Source organism: Pantherophis guttatus, chromosome 2, assembly GCF_059756535.1.
Source record: "Pantherophis guttatus breed Tessera chromosome 2, ASM5975653v1, whole genome shotgun sequence".
Lineage (NCBI taxonomy): Eukaryota > Metazoa > Chordata > Lepidosauria > Squamata > Colubridae > Pantherophis > Pantherophis guttatus.
In genome coordinates this window covers 82,690,112-82,707,840 of record NC_142064.1, presented here as the reverse complement: position 1 = coordinate 82,707,840, position 17,729 = coordinate 82,690,112, and the positions used below count along the sequence as shown (strand labels likewise).

At 40.5% G+C, this 17,729-nt stretch overlaps 1 protein-coding gene across 1 annotated transcript in view; it reads right to left on the bottom strand.

The window, feature by feature from the left end:
* Positions 1–17,729, bottom strand: part of TEK (TEK receptor tyrosine kinase) — a 61,859-nt gene that overhangs the window by 40,112 nt on the left and 4,018 nt on the right. The window contains exons 2-4 of the mRNA XM_034410548.3: positions 9,867–10,178; positions 5,236–5,346; positions 1,166–1,315 (exon numbers count right to left, since the gene is read on the bottom strand). Coding sequence (XP_034266439.2) covers positions 1,166–1,315; positions 5,236–5,346; positions 9,867–10,178 — 573 coding nt within the window. The remainder of the gene's footprint in view (positions 1–1,165; positions 1,316–5,235; positions 5,347–9,866; positions 10,179–17,729) is intronic.

Genomic DNA, 17,729 nt, shown 5'->3' with positions numbered 1-17,729 from the left:
CAGACAATAGGTTTGCTTAACAACTGCAGAGTCATTGAACAATTGCTGCACAAAAAAATCATAAAATCAGGTCAGCCATGTGATGGACCCACTTAATGACTGGTATGATTTACCGTTGTAATTCTGGGCTCAGTTCTGGTCATAAATGGAGGATTATCTATCCTGGGGCTTTTGAGAATGGTAAGAGTGAGGATGTTGGATAGCCTGAAAGTAATTCTGAGGGTTTGGTGAGTAAAACCAATGGGTGGGTAAAAATATATTTAGCTGAAAGTGAATAAAACTGCAAGTTAACTGGTTTTTACTTTGGAGGGAAATCAGATTTAAACTAGACATTTTTGTTTGGGAAAAAAATCTTGATGTGTCTCTTTCCTTAGCTGTACCAGAGCTCTCTAAACCTCTCCAGAGCTATGCTGTAAAAAGCCAGATGTGCAAGAAATAGCTTGCTCAAGACCTCAAAAGATTGAGGATGAGAATGTGATTAAGAAAATATTAGAATGTGCAGAAATGAATAGATTAACACTTGCAATTAAAGGAAAGGAAGAATCTGACTATTATAGTATATGGGAGTTATTTTATCAATAATATGGTTAGAGATTAAATATGAAAATTAGAAATAATAGCAGAGGAGTGAAATATGGAAACGTATTATAAAATTAAATAAGCTAAAAAAAGAAATGCTATAAATAGGAGGTAGGTTATGTATTAATATAAATCTAAGAATAGATATAAATAATGAACATGGTTGTAAACTTTAATTGTTATTGCACAAAATATTTGTACTCAGATGACACACTGTTTAATGAAAGATGAAATGTTTGTACTAAAAGAAAATAATTAAAAAAAAAAAAGACCTCAAAAGAATGATAGAGTGAGATATGGAGAAGCAGTTTTCAGCCGTAAGGTGGCCTGGCACCATGATCCAAATTAGCAGCATGTTTCAGACTGGCATTTTATGATGTATTTTCTTCCAAATGAAACTGACCAGTTTAAGCATACTTTTTAAGTTTAAAAAAAAAAAGTTGGCAGTATTTCAGCTTGCTTGTAGCAGAACCCCAGAGGCAGATAATATCTCTATCCGTGACTCAGTGTTAAAAGAACATCCTATGAGTAAAGGCCAAAGGATTCCTGTTTTAGCTTTCTGTTTAAGGAGTTGATCAAATCTTACTTCGTACGATCAATCGAGTGTAGGCTGAAGTGAAATGGCTTCCTCCTATGTATCTGGCTGAGTAAACTCCTGCATTATCAAGGTGAACTGAAGACAGGGGTATTGTTAGCAGTTCTGGAACTTGCTTGAGAACAGAATATATAAATGTACCTGCAATGGAAAGAAAAATCCAAATTGAAGATGTGGATCAACCAATGAGGCTGCCTTCTGAGAACAATGGGAACACGTCTTCAACTGATTTTCCATAGCACACATTCATCACTTGACATCTAAAAGCTTTACTAATATTTTGAATGTATGAAACAATGAGCACGGATAAAATGGAACATTTGTGATTTTTCTTATTTCCTTTCGCATGCAGATAGGGGAGCTACTATATCTAATTGTTGCTACTGCTCAGGTTAAAACACTTCTTGGTTTATGTGCAGATCAATTAACATTTGAAGTACAAAATAAAACCCTTTGCAACTTGGATCTTTTTCTTCTAATACGTCTGGTTAGGTGGTATCCAGTTATCCAATCTGAGATTTCCAGATTGTCACCTTAATCATTTTAATTAGCTACTATATCATTCTTCCACCATGAAGATTGTACATTTTAATTTAGAATTAGAATTAGAATTCTTTATTGGCCAAGTGTGATTGGCACAAACAAGGAATTTGTCTCCGGTGCATAAGCTCGCAATGTGCATACAAGCAACAAGTGATAATCATAATCATAAAATACAATCACCATAAATCATAGATTCAACACTAATTTGACCCAATTGCTGCTTTTTTGATAGGATGTAGCTGGAGTGGGATGTAAAGATATGTTGGCTTGTTTTAGATCAAGGTTCTGGTTCAATGTGGAGAGTTGGTGAAGTTTATGAACCTCTTTTCAGAAAAATGCATCTAAATGCATAAAATGAAACACACAGATTACAAAACAAAACTATTATTTTAAAATACAGTTATCAATGTATTAAAAAATTACAATAAGTAGTAATGTATGTGCTTCTTTATCAGCCATTATATAAATAACCTTTTCAGGGTATAATAACTTTAGATAATAAGATATATTGAAGTTAATAGTTTTGGAACCCTGAGGTCATAGATTATTTTGTTGCCTATATACATTATGGAATGAAAACCTAAATTTCACTAGAGATGAGTGAATATAGAAGTTGTACTTTCTCCCCATCTGGTGTCATACACTCTCTGAACTCTATCTATGGTCTCCCAAATTCTCCCAGATTAAGAACCCCTATTTTAGATAGATATTTGGCAAAGGTGTACAGTTAAGTGGCTGCCTCACCTTTCCCACAATATGTTCACAACAAGACTAAGGAATGTGTGAGGTATGTACTCTATGAAGAGGCTTGTCATCATCATAAGGATTTATTTCACCCCACTTCATCCCCACATGTAGTTAATAATGGTGATGAGTTTTCCCATAGCACAGAATAAACATTGCAGGCTTCTAATTGGTCAGGTACATGGTAGTTCTTGACTTATGACTGTATTGCCCCTTATATTTGTAAGCAGTGACAGCCATTAAGTGACACAGCCTTGCTTAATGACTCCTACCCCCTGTTCTCCCTGATGCAGTCATTAAACAAAAGCACAGGTTGTTAAGCAGAAGACAGGGTGCGTCAGGGGTGAGGGAAGCCTTGGGAGGTATAGTGGAGTGGAGTGCAAGCCTAGACCCAACTGCCTTGGGCCTCCGAAAGTTTTCTTCACCTCCCAAGGCATCCTGTACTCTGCTCCATGCCATTTAGGACTCTGGCATGACTTATTCTGCTTCTAATCGGGCCACTTAGCCACCCAAAGGAGTTGAAAGCTGGACAGCAGGAGCTGCTGTATTGTGAGCAGGGGTGGGATTCAGCCGGTTTGGATTGGTTCGGGCAATCTGGATGTTAATTTTAATCTAGCCTTGGTGGCGCAGCAGACTAAAGCAGTGTTAAGTAACACCAGCTGCCTGCAATTACTGCAAGTTCGAATCTCACCAGGCTCAAGGTTGACTCAGCCTTCCATCCTTTTGAGGTAGGTAAAATGAGGACCCGGTTTGTGGGGGCAATAAGCTGACTTTGTATAAAAAAGAACACCGCTTAGGGGGGCCCCGAAAGCCCTACTAAGCAGGTATATACAAAAGTATGAAGGCTATTGCTTAACACATTGTAAGCCACCCTGAGTCTCCGGAAAAGGGCAGAAATAAATAAATAAATAAATAAATAAATAAATAAATAAATAAATAAATAAATAAATAAATAAATAAATAAATCTGGTTTGCCGAACCAGTTGTTTCAAGGACTGGCTGACCCCGCCCACCCCACCCTGCCCCTCCTAGGAGTCTCCATGCAGCCTATTTTGGATGCCAGGTAAGTGCAGGGCCCACCTGGAGGCTCTGGGAGGGTGAAAAACATGCCTACCGGAAGTTCCGGAAGTCTGAAAATGGGCCCATTTCTGGCCTCCGGAGGGCCTCCGGAGCCCAGGGGAGGCTGTTTTCACCCTCCCGGAGGCTTGAGGAAAGCCTCCGGAGTCTGGAGAGGGTAAAAATGCCCCCACCATGGTGCAGGAGGCCAAGTAGGCCACGCCCACCACACCCACACCCAGCAACCGGACAGAGCAACCGGTTGGTAAAATTTCTGAATCCCACCCCTGATTGTGAGGTTCAGTTTTTCTACACAGGTTGCCTCAAGACAACCACAAATTGTTCTACAACATGTACTATTCTTTGTGAGCCTGAAGGGGGCTCCATTTTTTTAAGGAGGCTCCTCAAACTCTATCGACAAAAGGAGCCCCCTACAGGCTCTTAACAATAGTACAGGTAGTTACAACAGTTACAACAGTTCATTTAGTGACCATACAAAGTTACGACGGCACTGAAAAATGTGACTTATGAGCGTTTTTCATAGTTATGACCTTTGCATTATCCCCATGGTCATGTGATCAAAATTCAGATGCTTGGCAACTAGTTCGTATTTATGACCGTTGCTGTGTCCTAAGGTCACATGATCCCATTTTGCGACTTTTTCACAACCAAAGTCAATGGGGGAGCCAGATTCACTTAACAACCGGATTACTAACTTATCAACTGCAGTGATTCATTTAACAACCGTGGCAAGAAAGGTCGTAAAATGGGACAAAACTCACTTAACAAATGTCTCACTTAACAACAGAGATTTGGGGCTCAATGGTTGTGGTAAACCGAGGACTACTCATACCAGCTTGCACAATAGCATGAATGTCCCAAAGGTGCTTTTTCAGGAGGCAACTGGACTTTCTTGTTTTTTTCTTTGAAGACGTTTCACTTCTCATCCAAGAAGCTTCTTCAGCTCTGATGGGATGGTGAGGAATGGAAGGACTTATATCTCAGGCAGACAGCTGGTCATTTGCATCCTTTTAGAGAGTTGTTGAGGCCATTTGGAGGTTTATCTGTGTCCTCAAAGCAAAAACACCAGAAAGTCCAATTGCCTCCTGAAAAAGCACCTTTGGGACAACCATGACCTGGATGACTGAGACAGTCCAAAGACTTTTAACAATAGCACGAGGTTGCCACAAGATGGGCCTCTGTAGGAAAGCTGAGCCTTGCATGGCATGGCACTGCATTGCATCACATTGCATCACATTGTATGGTATCGCATTGCATCATATCAGCTGGGCACCTCTGCAAAAAATAGAAAGGTAGATTTGGGTGCTGCTGGGCCCTGGAGCTGGCTGAGGAGCAGGTTGGGTTCTGCAAGTCCCTGGGTGGCTGTGTGGGAAGAAGGCCTTGCCCTACAAGCTCTTAACAACTTCCCCTGCACTGATAGCTTCTGCTGCACAGCTCCCTTAAGTTGCTGAATGGCCAAATTGGGACCAGGCCCAAGGCCTCCATGGGGAGATAATGAGGGGGGCGGGAAGGGATGGAGCATCCCTGCGGTTGGTCGTAATGATGAACAACAGCAGGAACACTGCAATGGCTCTAACCAGGTCTTAAGTAGCTTTGGGGGAGTCTGTCGTAACTTAAAATAGTCACTAAATGACCAACCTAAATTGAAGACTACTTGTACAGTATTATCCAGAAAGGAAAGAAAAAAGCACAAATACCATTTTTGTAGATTACTGCGTCTTCTTCATTAAAAACCTTTCTGATGAAGGAAATGTTGACAACTTCGCCCTTGTTTGCTGTAATGGTTAAGGCGACTGGTAGGAACGAAGCTAAAATAAAAATAAAACAAAACAGATTATGGATCTGTTCTTTCTTAGTAAATCTTCCACCATGGAAATTAGAATAATGACATATTGTAATAGGGGGGAAAACTGTGTAACACAATTATGTATTCAGAGATGGTTGATTCATGAAAAAGAATGTAGTAATGTTCTATTTGAAAATGATCCCCAAAGGGGACAAATGAATTCTACAAGCCAACCTTGCAGATTTTAGCTATAAATCTTTTTCCCAAATGAAGGTGAATATACCTGTCCCAGGATAATGTTGCAAGATCCAATCTGGGTCGGTCACTGGAACCAGAGGTTTCAAGCTTTCGGACTCGTGCTGGGAGCCCATTCTCATGCAACGTCTCTCTAGCAAAGTATGTGTAAATCTTTTTGATTGATTCTGTATGGGTAACCGATATATACAGTGGTGGGTTGCCCCCGGTTCAGACCAATTCGCAAGAACCGGTAGTAAAACCAGCGGGAGGCTCCACCCACTGACCCGGATGTTATCATAGGTGATCTGCACATGCGCAGAAGAGCATGCGTGGGTGCGAGCGAAGTGAGCACGCGCAGGCACGATGCGAACCGGTAGTAAAGGTAAGTAGAACCCACCCCTGGATATATGTGTGTAAATGTTAAATAAATGCTTAACATAGATATGCATATATGCACACAAACACATATGCATACTTTATTTCCAAAGAAGATCTTCCTGGGGTCTCTTCTCTTCTCTTCTCTTCTCTTCTCTTCTCTTCTCTTCTCTTCTCTTCTCTTCTCTTCTCTTCTCTCTTTTTGGATCTCCCTCCCACTTTGGAGCTTTATTCCTTTTGTATCACTAGTTTAATTTATCAATCGGCTCTTTGCCTCACTGCATTGTTAGAAGGCAGAGGAATCCACATTCTTCCATGGGCTCCATTCCAATGTATTTTTAGTCTGTGGCCTATATTTGAGTAATTCATTTGTTTACAAATGGCTTGGATTCCTCATTCAGGAAAGAACAATAACCAGGCTTTGTAGCAGGAGCAGCTTGCTTGACATCTTAAACTGGGAACCAAAGTTTGCTGAGGGGTTTCTGGCATTTAACTAGGTTTGGTTTTTTCCAACCATAGTCCACTGCCTTGAAGCCTGCACCATTCCACTTTCAAAAATAACTTGACAAATATTTATTGGGATGCTACTTGATGCCAGGATCTAAACCTCAATCAAGATATCTTATCTAAACCTCGATCAAGATATCCACCATGAGCACTGGAGGCACCTCTGACAAGGAGTTCTGACATTACAAACCTCATATGAAGGCCACCCACTTAAAAAAAGCTGAATTATTACAGAATTGTGCACTTTGACACAGAAGGATTGTCCATCACAACAATTTTGAAGGAAGTGAGAGGAAACTGCATTAAGAAACTTCAGGGTGTCAAGTGTTTATGATATCACAGGACAGTAGTAATAGCACTTAAGACTTATATACCGCTTCATAGTGCTTTAAGTGGTTTACAGAGTCGGCATATTGCCCCCAACAATTTGGATTCTCATTTTACTGACCTCGGAAGGATGGAAGGCTGAGTCAACCTTGAGCCAGTGAGAATCGAACTGCCAGCAGTCAGCAGAATTAGCCTGCAATACTGCATTCTAACCACTGTGCCACCACGTCTCTTTAATACTGTATTATTTAATAATAATAAAGTGTTAATATTTCTTATCATATATGGAATCATAGGGATGGAAAAGATCTTGGAGGCAGTGGTGGGATTCAAATAATTTAACAACCAGTTCTCTGCCCTAATGATTTCTTCCAACAACCAGTTCACCAAACTGCTCAGAAAATTAACAACCGGTTCTCCCGAAGTGGCGCGAACTGGCTGAATCCCACCACTGCTTGGAAGTCTTCTAGTCCAACCTCCTGCCCAAGAGCTCCTTGCCTCCTTACAATATATATTGTAAGTTCACTGTCAGGAAATTCCTCATTATTTCATAAGAAGGCCTGTTGCTGTACACTGCTCAGTAGCCTCCGTTTGGAGCTTCTGTAGTAATAATAACAAAATCTCACTAGAAAAAGGAAATTGAACTGAGGCTCCCAGTTTGGCATTCTCCTAATAAGCCTGAGGGTGATCTTATCATTGAGAGTGATAAACCATGAATTCAATTTGGTTTATAATCCCCATTTAGAATCCCCATTTCAGAGGTGGGTTTCAGCAGGTTCTAACCAGTTCTGGAGAACCGGTAGTGGAAATTTTGAGTAGTTTGGAGAACCGGTAGTAAAAATTCTGACTGGTCCTGCCCCCATCTATTCTCTGCCTCCCAAGTCCCAGCTGATTGGGAGGAAATGGGGATTTTGCAGATTGGGGAGGGAATCGATATTTTACAGTATCCTTCCCCTGGAGTGGGGAGGGAATGGAGAGTTTACAGTATCCTTCCCAAGCCACACCCACCAAGCCACACCCACAGAACCGGTAGTAAAAAAATTTGAAACCCACCACTGGTCCATTTCCACTGAAATGCAATGGGAATAACTGACAGTAGGAAAACCAGCTTTTTCTTATGGAGAATAACTGTGTAGCCCAGGACTCTATTATAATTTATACAGTTAGAACTGAGGAAATCATACTGGATAGAATTTTAATCAAATATATTACATTTCTCGGACAAATTTTGAAGTACACCAAGGAGTCAAAACATCTATAAACACGTTTCAAAATATAGTACAAACGGATATGCAACAAAATTCCAGAAATCGCTACAGGAAAGGGCGAGAGGTTTATGAGACTATTTTGGTCCTAGACAGTCAGATATTTAACTACACACACACAGAATCCCTTGCATGTTTTAACAAAGAAAGCCTTGATGTTTTGGATGATTAGAAAGAACTCTATTTTTAGAATTTTATTACCATAAACACAATATTTAATTCATGAGCCAACATGCAAAAACCATATAAAAGAGTTTTGAAGCAACATTTTATTTATTTATTTATTTATTTATTTATTTATTTATTTATTTATTTAACATTTACATTTTAAATTTTAATGCTTAATCTAAAGCAGGGGTTGCCATTGTACTGACTGTAAGGTACATTCCAAAGGAAGCAGCATTTTGGCTACAGGATTATCCACTATTCAGTTATCCAGTCTAAAATTTCTATTTCCATTGAAATTGACATTTAAGAGGTTTAGATTTGGATGTTTATGGACATTTGAAAAATTATCTTGTTTTGTCTCATACTGGATTCTTCCCCATGGTTCAGTTGTGGGTTTCAAATTTTTTTACTACCGGTTCTGTGGGCGTGGCTTGGTGGGCGTGGCAGGGGAAGGATACTGTAAAATCTCCATTTCTACCCCACTCCAGGGGAAGGTTACTGCAAAATTCCCATTTCCTCCTGATCAGCTGGGACTCGGGAGGCAGAGAATAGATGGGGGAGGGGCCAGTCAAAATTTTTACTACCGGTTCTCCGAATTACTCAAAATATCCGCTACCGGTTCTGCAAAACTGGTCAGAACCTGCTGAAACCCACCTCTGCCATGGTTGCATTAATGTGTTTTCTGCCTGTCCATGAGTTAGCACAAAAGAATATCAGCAACAAGGCCAATCACTAATTTTAACATGCTGGGCCCTCTTAGTTTTAATGTGACAGGGCTTAAGGTGGTGGAGTCCTTTGTCATCACCTGGCAATTAAAAAAAAAGTGATCACCAATTCTTCTCCTCAAGGGAGGAGGCAATATTTGACAGATGGCTAGACCCATAGGTGTAGCCATCTGTCAAAACCTGATCTTGAGATGGCTGATCCATAGAGCCAGCGGAATGGAGATGTAACCCGCAAAGGAGGAAGACACTGTTTTGCTTATTGGATAGTACTCACATGAATCAAGAGGACATATAACGGGGAGGGAGAAACAAGAGAGGCTCAAAGAATTGATGCTAAAGAGGTACTCCCCATTCTGCTGCCTCTATGCATCAGAGCCATGGTGGCACAGTGGTTAGAATGCAGTATTGCAGGCTAATTCTGCCCACTGTCAGCAGTTTCACCAGCTCAAAGTTGACTCAGCCTTTCATCCTTCTGAGGTCAGCAAAATGAGAACTGTTGGGGGAAATATGCTGACTCTGTAAACTGTTTAGAGAATGCTGTAAATCACTGTGAAGTATATAAGTCTAAGTGCTATTGCTATTCCCCCACCGCTTTTCTTGACAACTCTGACATTACCTGCAGATTGAGATAAACTTGACCTCTTATTTTGTTACTCAAAATAATGATTTATCTTGTAGCCCAAATAGTCCAGTTTGGAACTTGTGACAATTGTAAAGGATATTCATATCTGCACCTATGTCCCCATATGGAATTTTATTATTTGTCTCCAATAGCCAAAACCCTAAAGAGGATCTATCTGAATGGTCACTAAGAGTCAATACTGACTTGATGACAACCAATCAATCAATCAATTAATTATCTGGTTACTAAAATCCATTTTCAAACATGTATTTGCAGTGGGACTTGGCACAGCTCTGCTTATAATAGCACAAAGTACCTGTTCGTTGCATCTTCATCGTATATATCATCTTCGTGTTATCTTTGAATTTTCCTTCACAAAAGTATGCTCCAATGCTTTCCCCAGACTTTTCCCTTTGCCATATCACTTTTTTTGCTATCCCTCTCGTTTCATCCTCAGCCACCGCCAAGGGATTTCGATTCTGGCTCATTAAGGCATCATAATCTCGCCCAATTTTAACAGAGTCCAGGGAACACCATCGAGATGCAATACAAATTAGTGATGTCTCTGAATCGGCCACAGTAGGGAGTGAGTTGATCAATATCAAATCAAATGCTGTCTCTGCATTGCCTGCAACAAAAGAAAAAAACAATTTGAAGGATCCATTTAATTTTACTTCTGTTCTGCTCCAGCTCTGGATTTCCGAGGATATTGACACACACCAACGGTCCTTATCAAATTTATTAAGTAGCAAGAATAAACAAGACCAGCAAAGGTTGGCAACCAGCCCAGAAAACAAGATATGATAAACCAAAATACTCTGATAATAATACGAGTTGTTTCCAGCAAGAACGCACTAGCTGCGTGCGACTTAAATAGGCTAAGGGAGTGGCCAATTATCCTCAAGCCCTACTCTCAAGTAGACCTCCTCCTCCTGAGTAGCCACTCCTGCCTTTTGGCAGCCCTGTGTGCTCAAGCATTGAGGAGAGACTCCTCCAGTTCGCTCTCTCCACTTGAAGGAGCCTCTGGAGGTTCTGAAGGCCCTGGCTGAGTCTCTGCCTCTGGCACCACATCCTCTTCAGCCTCCTCACTGTCCAATGCGAGCGCCGGCTGCGCAGGCTGCTGGCGCAACCCCACACCAGCCTCCTCGTCGTCGAGATCAGCCATGATCCGCGCAGGCCGCTGGCGGGCCACAACAACTTCTTTATGTTGGTCTTTTATCCTCAGTGGACCCATAAAAAGCAAAGTAGAATTGAGCTTGGTCAGGATTTAGATGGAGAGTGCTTAGAAATCCCAGAACTTCTAAGGCTGCAAAAGCCAACCTGCAAAGTTGAAAATGGAGAACTACTTCTACTCTTTTGTCAAAAAACCCTACATGTACAACTCCACGAAATCATCAGAAGTCAAATTAAGTTGAGCAAAAGCTTAATAAAGGGGGGAAAGTTCTGAGTAAAAGTGCTCCTTGTGGCTCAACTCACACGATTCAAATATGTTTTTGTTTTCTTAATTTTATTCACCTCACATTAAACCAAAGCCTAGAAATAGCAGAGTCCTGTAGCCAGACCCTGTTACTAATGGCAGTGCCGTGATTAATGGCATCCACATTTAACCAAGTGGATGGTGATGTCTAAAAGAAGGAAGACAGCAAAGCTGAAGGAATCAGCGTTGCTTTGCTTATCATAAGCTGCTAGCATGTGCCTAGTTTAGGCAACACCAAATGGTAATATATCTCAATAGATACAGTAAAGCAAGATGGGGCAGCGGATTTCAAATCTAGAGTTTTCTGCCAATTCATTGGCAAAGAATACTTTAACTCAGCAGTGGAGAAAGGCTGTAGGAGGTATCAAATTAGCAAGGAGCTTCCTGAAATTGAATGAGGTTAGGTAAAGAGAGCTTTGTGTTTTCTTTCTTTCTTTTGATAAACCATATTTTATTCCTACAATTCTTCTGTTATCAGTGATGATTAACCAATAATCATCATACTTAACAAACAGAAACTGGAGTCATTAGACAAATGGCACAGGCTGATGACATGACATGGAGAAAGTTTTGCTTTTGCTTAATTTTGAAATAATTAATGAAGCAACGTAGATGCAGTCTTTTAAAATATAACATTTTTGATTCCTAGTCTCAACAAGATTGGGGTTTACTACAGACATTTAGTTGTGGGCTCTCATCCAAGCGTGGAGGCAGCTTTTATATGTCAATATTTTTGCCTTTAAAGCAGGGGTGAAATTCAGCAGGTTCTGACAGGTTCTGGAGAACCGGTAGTGGAAATTTTGAGTAGTTCAGAGAACCGGCAAATACCACCTCTGGCTGGCCCCAGAGTGGGGTGGGAATGGAGATTTTGCAATATCCTTCCCCCAGGAGTGGGGAGGGAATGGAGATTTTGCAGTATCCTTTCTCCTGCCACGCCTACCAAGCCACGCCCATCAAGTCACACAACACACGCCACGCCCACAGAACTGGTAGTAAAAAAAAATTGAATTTCACCACTGCTTTAAAGCCTGAGGGGAATTAATTACATTGAAACAAATTTATAGTTGCTACTCCTACTGACCCAAAGGCAACCAAGATAATTTGCATTGTCTAATAGAGGTGGAACATTTTCTGAGAAGAGCAGGCCAAGCATTACTGTAAACACTTTAGACAGAATTGTCCACTGAAAGAAAATCACATATAAATGCTCTGGCTGAAGTTATCACAGCCATTATGGTTGTTTTTTTTAACACTAATGCCTTGGCATGTCAGTTTCTAGTATGTATTAATTATGGGTTGAATTCAGAGCAAAGCACATTCGTAGAAGTTTCTCACAAGCATTGGCTTCTGCCACTAGTTTCTATCTCCTTTATCTCTTTCTTCTCTCAGAGTTATGTAGAAATGGTGCCAAGAGACTTGCTTGGGAATTTAAGATTATTCTGATGCCTGGAATAATTCTGTGGAAAAAGGTTTCCTTCGCATCGATCTTCATTTGCCTCCTGTTCTCCTGGTGCTTTCCTTTTGCTAAATAATTTTAGCATCAGAGGACCTCATGAAAGTCATGATCATTCAATACCTTATCAAAGAAGAAGACATGCATTCTCCACATTGTTTATTTATTTTATGACATCTTTATCCCACCTTTATTACTTTATAAGTAACTGAAGACGGATGAAGTTTCGAAATATTCCTTCCTACCCCCTATCTTCCCCACACCAACAACCTTGTGTAGGGAATTGGGCTGAGAGAGAGTGACTGGCCCAAAGTCACTCAGCCGGCTTCACAGGCCTAATATCTTTAAAAAAGGGAGAAAGTTTCTAATTAAAAATAGGAGGAAAAACATACTCCGGTTGGTTAACTATTTATAGATCTGATGTAAAGTTCCTCACGATTAGCAGCTTTGTGCTGCTTTAATTTATACTGCTTTTGTTTTCAGGGGATGGGAAAGAATATCCTCCTAGCATCTAAACAAAAATAAATTTTACAAAATCTGGATTTAAAAAAAAAGTTTATACCATATACAGCCAGGTAGCAAAACTACCTAAAAACTTGGTTGGGGACTATTTCCTGACTGCATAGATTCATCAACTATTTATGTTCTGCAGACCTGCATTACTGTACTCATCTCATTACATTTGCTTCTTATCCTTTCTTAAAATCCTGACATGATCCAGACAGCAAATCTAGTAAAACAGAAATGGATGCCTGCATACTTCGTGTTGCCTTTACTGATGATGTTCATTCTGCCTCAGGAATGAGGCTAGCAAAAGGTACAGGCCTTACAAATTTAGGAAAGTGATTGGTAGTTTCCCCTTTTTGTTATTCCTCCTCCTTGTTGGTAGAAAAAGCACCTGCTAATCATATTCCTTAATATATGATGATACGGGGACAGGATGTGGAGGTAGATACACAGGTAGTCCTCAACTTACAATCACAATTGACCCCAGGATTTCTTGTTAATGTCTCCCTTTCTTGGTTAAGTGAGACATTTGTTAAGTGGGTTTTGCCCCGTTTTAAAACCTTTCTTGCCTCAGTTGTTAAGTGAATCACTGCAGCTGATAAGTTAGTAACCCGGTTGTTAAGTGAATCTGGCTTCCCCATTGACTTTGCTTCTCAGAAAGTCGCAAAAGGGGAACATGTGACCTTGGGACACCTCATCGGTCATAAATACAAACCAGTGTTTTGTATCACATGATTGTGGGAATGCTGTAAAGGTCATAACTGTGAAAACTGGTCATGTCACTTTTTTCAGTGCCGTTGTAACTTTGAATGGTCACTAAATGAATTGTTCTAAGTGGAGGATTATCTCTACTGAAAGTGACTGGTTTAGCCTTCTTCAAACAGGACTGCAGGTACAGAAATGCTCTGTGCCTCTTATTTGTCAGTTGATGTCAACTTTACGTGATTGACGAGATAGGAAACACGACCAGATGAGCTAATTCTACTTTATTGTAAGTTTACATTAACAAAATCTTGCAAGTCTAAAAGTACAGGTAGTCTTTGACTTACAACCTACGCTTAGGGACTGTTTGAAATTATAGCTGACCTCCCAAAAAGCTATTTATGACATAGTTTCGAAGATCCAGTTTCCCTTTCCCGAGCACATTTTGGGTGCTCAACAATCAGTCCACATTTGTGACTGTTTGCAGCACTCTGTAGTCAGAGGACTGCCATTTACAATGTTTTTTTTCTGAAAACTGGAGCTTAATTCCAATTTCTGGCAAAACCCGCCCCTTAGCGAACAATTGGTTCACTTTGTTTAGTGACTGCTACAAAAAAGGTCATAAAATTGTGTCAAGTCACATGCGACCTGCTTTATGACTGTCACAACTTATGTGGGGCTCAATTATGGTCGTAACTTGAGGATTACCTGTACTTCTTTCCCAGATCTCCTTTCCAGCCCCCAAAACTAGTTAGAGACCCTTCTGAGCTGCTGGCCCTGCCCTGCCCATGTCTTTCATCTGCCCATTCAGTTCCCTTGGCTGTGACTCATTGTCCTGCTCCCAAGGTCAGACTACATACCATTGCAGTTGGGCTATTCTGAAATAAAACTAAGGCAGCAGATCATAGACTAGTGATGTGGAGAGAATCAGGAGTGAGCAACAGGGAACAAGCAAGCTCCATCCTTAATGATGATAGTTGTGCCGGCAGCAGGAGACGATGGCTGATGGCACCTTGAAGTCTTTGAGTCAGCAAAGTAGCATCGGGGGTAGGCAAAACAATGCACCTTTCAAAGTAATGACCACACAGATATGGCTACACAAAACCCCTTGTCAGCAGAAGTACAACAATTCAAAGCAGGGAGGATCTACTTGCAACCATCTAAAGTGGCCAACAGGAAATGGGCAGATCCCAGCTTCTGAGCAGAACTCCAAGCTCATCAACAATGAAGTAGCCAAGATCACATCCATGGAAAAAAATAGTCAGGAAGACAGGGGGGAAAAATATCCTACTTTGAAACTAGAATAACTAAGGAAACTTTAGACCACGGGTCCCCAAACTTGGCCGCTTTAAGACCTGTGAACTTCAACTCCCAGAATTCTCCAGCCAACATAGCTTGTGAACATCAACTCACAGAATTCATTCATATGCTATGCCAGCATAGCATAGCTGGCTGGAGAATTCTGAGAGTTGAAGTCCACAAGTCTTAAAGCTGCCAAGTTTGAAGACCTCTGCTTTAGACTGTCTCAGTGCTGGAGTTATGAAGAAGACAGAGACATGTCATATGAAAACAATTATTGGAGTATGTTTATGTAGATGTGAAGATGAGCTCATAGTTTGTCAGATAAATTTTTTCTTAGTGCAAGGAGTATGTAGCAAGACAAGTCCAATGGATTAATTTGTCTTCATCAGTTGGCTGCTGAAGATGAAGACACAAAGCCAGAGCAAAATGTAAGATATTTGCTGCTCTCTGAGCTGAAGAACAAAACAGCACATCATCCGTTCCAAGTACAATGACTTACTGGACTGGCAACTAATTTCAACGTTGAGGATGAGAAAAAGAAAACACCTTTCAGTTTTCTTCTTGATCAAAGATTTACTGAAAGCAATTGTTTAAAATGGACGGAGAAATTTAGCTATTATGTTGACTTTTGGAAAATGCAGGATAGTTCTAGAACTGCCAGATACACTTTTCCAAAATGTCATATACAGAAGTTAATATCTATAGATTGCTCGTGCCATAGAATCTTCCACCCCAATTAAATACTTAAGTGATACCACAGAGGTTGCGGGACATGGATAGTTTTGTCTTTCAGTACCTGACTCTTGCCTACCAACCTAGGATTACCAGCACAAATCCAGACAAGCAGCAGATGGTAGCAAAAAGCGTTTCAGCTCAATCAGGATATATATATATATTTTCTACTGTATCTGCATCTGAACAGCAACAAACCTTGCTCAGCAATGATCTCTTAAAAATGGTGGGATCTGTTGGTATCCACCCTTGTATATATAGCAAGAACCTGTGGTGGCATTTTTTTTGCCAAATTAAATCACCACTTTTTATCCATGAGGGAAGCAATTGCAAAGACACATGTAAGCAGGAAACAGAATTCTCAGAAAATTTAGCACAATTGGACATCAATTTAACAAACGTCAGGATAATCTCTAGATGGATATGTCACAGCAAGTACCAATTTGTAAATGCCTTCCTTCCTTCCTTCCTTCCTTTCCTTCCCTTTCCCTTCCCTCTTTTTTCCCTTCCCTTCCCTGCCCTTCCTACAAGACCAGTATACTTATATGTATCTGATGAAGTGATGACTATGATTCAGAAAAGTGTATGCATTTTTAAAAATACTACAAGGCATTGTTTTATTTTGTTTTGTTTTGTTTTTTGTTTTGTTTCTAAAGACTAGCACAGCAACCTCTCTCTTAGTTCAGGATCTTGCTTTTGGGAGTATATTTATTTCTGAGTTGCCCCAGTTAATTGAAAACTGCAGTCAAAGGTGATTTACTTTTCTTTTGAATTAGACAGAAAGGTTTTGTTGTCGTTGTGCAGCTCTTATGAACAGTCTGACTCCCTAGTGGAATTATTCTTGCTTCCTATCATTCCATCTCTTGGTACCCAATTTCATGTCAGCCATCATCCTGCAAGATTCAGCAGTCCATCTGCATTTAAAAGGCCACTCTATGAAAACAAAAAAAGGATCTCTGGTTTGAAAGAGGAGTCAAAGAGGCCATCTATGTCAAAATTGAACAGCCCTTTCTCAACAGAGGGAAAGGGATATGACATCATCTATCTCCAGTTTACAACACAGTCTTTTCAATAGTTCTAAGAAGGTTCTACACCCATTTGTACCACTCAGATGACCCTGATGATACAGATAAACCTCCATGTGGCCTCAGCTACTCCCTAAAAGACTGCAAATGACCAGCTGTCTGCAAGGAATATAAATCCTTCCATTCCCCACCATCCAGTCAGACCTGAAAAAGCTTCTTGGATGAGAAGCGAAATGTCTTCAAAGAAAAACCAGAAAGTCCAGTTGCCCCTTGAAAAAGCACCTTTGGGAAGATCAGCCCAAGCTTCTTTTATACAATGATAGGTGGGATTTAAGAAATGAAAAGTTGAGAATCTCTGTTCTAAACCATGTAGTATGAAGAGGAAGTCTCCAGAATCTCTGGTTATGGGTAGAAATTGCTGCAGCTGTGGGATTGTTGTTGACCTGAAACTGGGTTCTGAGAGATGGAATGAATCTGCAAATAACAAAGGCAATTCTGCCTAGGTTTCAAACTGCTTTATGAGTAATAGGGAGGTGAAAACAATGATTTGTTGGAAATAAAGCTGTTATGAGCCATGGTGGTGCAGTGATTAGAATGCAGTACTGCAGGCTATTTCTGCTGACTGCCGGCTGCCTGCAATTTGGCAGTTCAAATTTCACCAGGCTCAAGGTTGACTCAGCTTCTATCCTTCTGAGGTGGGTAAAATGAAGACCCAAATTGTGGGGGGCAATAGGCTGACTTTGTAAACCGCTTAGAGAGGGCTGTAAAAGCACTGTGAAGCGGTATATAAGCCTAAGTGCTATTGCTATTATTTATCAAGTTATTATTATTATTTACTCTCATTATGTTGAGATCAGGACAAATGACAGCCCTCTCATTGAAAACCCGTGGATTTCTGCTGTTTTATCAATCTCAGCTTTAGAATGTAAGTATAGCAGTTGTCATGGGAATGACATCATCATCATAATTACTTACAGGCCA